At 41.4% G+C, this 4,372-nt stretch overlaps 1 protein-coding gene across 1 annotated transcript; it reads right to left on the minus strand.

The window, feature by feature from the left end:
* Window positions 1–6: 6 nt before the first annotated feature.
* On the minus strand, window positions 7–2,920 carry LOC109140268 (zinc finger BED domain-containing protein 5-like). The gene has a single exon (XM_019266652.2). The coding sequence runs from the start codon at window positions 2,195–2,197 to the stop codon at window positions 359–361; it is 1,839 nt and encodes a 612-aa protein (XP_019122197.1). The 5' UTR covers window positions 2,198–2,920; the 3' UTR covers window positions 7–358.
* Window positions 2,921–4,372: the final 1,452 nt, after the last annotated feature.

Raw genomic sequence — 4,372 nt, forward strand, 5'->3', positions numbered from 1 at the left:
CACACACACACACACACAAACACAATTAAAGGACATACATTTTGTTTTCAGAGTCCTTTTTATTACATTGTAATTAATATAAACCTCAACCCTAACTGCAGATTGTAAGTGTCAAACGTCAACCTTTTTTTTTTTTTTTTTTGAAAAAATAAAAGTGAACTGCCATAAACAGCAGATTGTAATTAATGTAACAGTTTTCAAGCATTTTAATGCCTGTGTAAGTATGTTCAGTGTAACAAGTTTCTTTTTTTATGTTCAACATTTAATCGTGTATTTTTGAAAAAATTGCCTCTCTGCAAAAAACTCCCTGAGAGGAAAACAAAAACAAAAATGTTCAAAAATGACACCTCTCATCTTTTTAGTGACTGGTGTGGGCCTGCTTCATGCTGCAGATCTTTTCAAATCTTGGTGGCAACTTTGAGATTGCCACCCTGAGTTCATTCTCAATGTCCATCTTTGACCTGTATTTTGTTTTGATGGAGGCCACAGCAGAAAATCCTATCTCGCATAGGTAGGATGTGGCAAAAGGAAGGAGTGTGGCCAGGGCTCTCTTGCCAAGAAGTGGATACTGTTTCTCCACTCCAATCCAGAATGCAGCCAGTGTCTTCGACTGAAACTGCAGCCTCAGTGTTGAGTCAGAGGTGACATCTATGAACTGTTCCTCCTCTGGTGTGCTTAAGTCGGCAGGTGGTGATGCACTGAAAGGATCACGGATCCAATCATATTGTTTTGGATCCTGCATCAGGAAATATCTCTGGAAATGTTTCTGAAGGGCAGAGATGTGTTCTTCCATGCATGGGATCACTGTGTTCTGCAGCTTGTTGTCTTCAATGAATGATTTCAGGTTCTCAAATGAGTCCACACGTCCAACTTTCACTCGCTGCAGCCACATCTCAAGTTTTCTGACGAATGACGTGATTTTATCTGCCAGCTGTGGCAGGTGAGTATTTTTTCCCTGCAACTGTAGATTCAGCTCGTTGAGTTTCAGAAACATGTCACTGAGGTATGCAAGTTTCATGAGGAACTTGTTACAGTAAAAATTATCTGCAAGATCGCTGCGCTCTTCCTTCAAAAAGATGCGTATTTCATCTCGCAGCTCCAGGACCCTGGACAGCACTTTCCCACGTGACAGCCATCGGGACTCGCTATGAAAGAGGACAGCTGTGTGATCGGAGCCCATTTCCTCACACAGTGCCGAAAAAATTCGGGCTTTGACAGGTCTTGTTTTAATGTAGTTCACTGTAGCAATGACGTGGGTCATTACATCATTTAGCTCGGGACTCAGCTGTTTAGAAGCCAGCGCTTCGCGGTGTATCATGCAGTGCGTCCAGTGCGCATTGGGGGAGACGCGCTTGATGAGCGCTTGCAGCCCTCCCCGTATCCCAGCCATAGCCCGCGCCCCGTCTGTGCAGATCCCCACACAGTCCTCCCATTTCAGATTGGCCTCTTTCAAGTAAGTGTCAATGATTTTAAACAGTTCTTCTGCTGTGGCCCTGCCAGTAATTTGTTTGCAGAAAAGCAATTCCTCTCTCATGTCATCTCCATCTATGAATCGGACATAAGTTATCAGTAAACAGTCTTTGTTACTGTCAGTGGCTTCATCCATCTGCAGGGAAAAGCGGCCGTCTCGCACCTTATCATTAAGCTGCTCTTCGATGTCCTTTGATATATCATAAATGCGCCTGCCTATGGTGTTGTTAGACAGAGGAATAGCCCTTAGTTTGCTGGCTGCAGAGTCATTAAGCATAACTGAAACCATGTCCATAGCACAGGGAAGTATTAATTCCTCCGCTATTGTGTGCGGCTTTTTACACTGTGCCACTCGGTAGGCAACTTTATATGAGGCGAGTTGAGCATTTGCCGGCACAGATGCAGCTTTAGTAAAGAGGGACTGTTGAGCACGGCAGTTTACAAGTTTGTGTCTGAAAAAGTCAACTGGCTTGTCTTTGTGCTCTGGATGATTCGTCTCCAAGTGGCGTCTTAACTTGTTCGGCTTCAAGCTGTCACAAGCTAGCACTTTAAGACAGACAACACACTGCGGTCTCTCCTCGTTACCCACCGTTGTACAGGTGAAGCCAAAAGCCAGATATGCTTCATCATATTTTCTCATCTTTGCCTTGGGAAATTGCTTTGGAAGCACATCTGGTGATGCTTCATCCTCTGCTTTCCGTTTATGCTGTGTCAAGAATTTCTCCATGTTTTGCTAGCAGTGTAACTTAGCCTACCGTATTTATATTTTCATTCATTCTTCCCGCGCTCCGCGCCCCCCCTGCAATTGCTCTGCGCCCCCCCTAGGGGGCGCGCCCCCCACTTTGGGAACCACTGCATTAGAGTAATCCCCTTTGTGCTGCAGGGCGGGGGACCACACACACACACTTTAACACACACACACTTTAACACACACACACTTTAACACACACACTTTAACACACACTAACACAATAACACACACACACTGTCCGGAGCGCTCACCTCGACCGTGAACATCGAGATCTGAAAACATCAAAGGATCTTTTGATTTCCTGTGTGTGTGTTTGATTTATTTCAATCCAGGTGTGTGTGTGTGTGTGTGTGTGTGGGTGTGTGTGAACAGGACGTACAGGACATTCAGGTTAGGAATTTATATAAAGAACACACACCTGCACACACACACACCTAGATATAGACATAAAAACACACACCTGTGAGCAGGTGAACCGGATTCCAGTTATATTTTAACGGTGTGTAATCGCCGCGGTAACGTAACAAATTACTTCAATTGTTCACGTTAACGAGAAGAAGACGTGGTTTCACTAATTAGCTGCAGAGATTAATAAACTTTTATATCAGAGGATAAAAGTCGTGACATGTTTTGAAACTTCACGTGGAAATCTTGTTTTTCGCTCCACTGGAGGGGGCGTGGCCTGTCGTGCAGCAGCCAATGGGGTGTTTGTTATGGAGATGAAGGCATGAGGTCGACACTCACGTTGTAGATGCAACAGTTCAGAGAAGGAGAGCGACGTGCGACAGCTCATCCCGTTGGATCTTTAGAACTCGGCTCGGTTCAGGTCGGTAAGTTTACGGTGAAATACGGCGTTTTTCTGTTTTTCTGAAATTTAAAAATAATTTGGTAATTTAACTTTTTTTTTTTTTTTTTTTTACATCAGTGTGATAAAAGTCAGGCGTTTAATTCACCTAAAACAGTTTTTAATTGAACTTTAAGATTCAAAGAAAATACGTCACTTTAACCGTTTTTTTTGTTTGTTTGTGTTTTAGGCTGAATTATTTTAAATATTCAAAATTAACTATTTCAACAGCTCAACAGACTTTCACTGAAAAACAGGTTATTTTTTTAAAATCACGGTATTTTTCCGTTTTTTTCCGTTTTGCCCGGAGACGTGGGCGACGTCTGCTCACAGGAAGGAAACTTTATTTACACTAAACAAGGGCCTTGAGAGTCTGGAAATCTTTGGTTTAGGTACCTTGAAAGTGCTTGAATTTGACTCTTGAAAAGCTGCATGAGCTCTGTGTGTAGTTTTGTGGTGTAATGCAGTATGTTTGCAGTATTTTCTCAGAGTTTGAAGTGACTGTACTTCGTATCTCCACAGTAAATTTAGTGTTTCAGCTTCAGCAGACGAAAATCTGTCAGCTGACAATTTACTCATGTTTTCCTGTGACTTAAATTAAGTTTAATTGAGTAAATCTGAAATTTAACTGATTAAAAAAAATATAGAAAACCAATTAAGCCATGACACGTTTAGAAAACCAAACATTTTGATTTTAACTGCAGTGCTTTTCTATAAATCTTGTCATAAAGTGGTAAAATAAATATAATTTACTTAGTTATTGAAATAAATAAGACTTTATTTAAGTTAAATCAGTGTAAATCTGATATTTAACACGTTAAATTAATGTTAAACTTTGATTATTTAAAAAAAGAAAATCTAATTTATCTCCCAAATAATAATAATAATAATCTAAATCAAACATTTGGACAAAAAGACAAAAACCTGTCGAGCTCTCCTTCAAACAAAGTCACAGAATGAGTTAAATGAATAAAAATCTCTTTCTAGATGTTAAATAAATTCATTTATTCTCAGTTTGTTGAGCGTTCAGCTGCTCGACTTTCTAATGTAACGTCGTGTACTGTACTTAAGCTGCTCGTTAACATGAATGCCAACACACACACACGCACAGTGGGAGGTAACGAGGCCGTCGAGCTGCTTTGTGATGTACAGACGGGAGCTTTTGTCCGGACACTCCCTCTCTCTCTCCTCCTATGTCCTCCATTGTTAGTCTTTGTCTCTCGCCCCGTCCGGGAGTCAAACAGCGGCTGGCTGGCTTCATACACATGGAAATGTTACAGTGCTCGTAAAAAAGGCTTTGTGTCGCA

Source organism: Larimichthys crocea, chromosome V, assembly GCF_000972845.2.
Source record: "Larimichthys crocea isolate SSNF chromosome V, L_crocea_2.0, whole genome shotgun sequence".
Classification (NCBI taxonomy): Eukaryota; Metazoa; Chordata; class Actinopteri; family Sciaenidae; genus Larimichthys; species Larimichthys crocea.

What these genes read in the sequence shown, in the direction of transcription:
- LOC109140268 (XM_019266652.2), bottom strand. Translation starts at nt 2,197, where the DNA reads ATGGAGAAATTCTTGACACAGCATAAACGGAAAGCAGAGGATGAAGCA.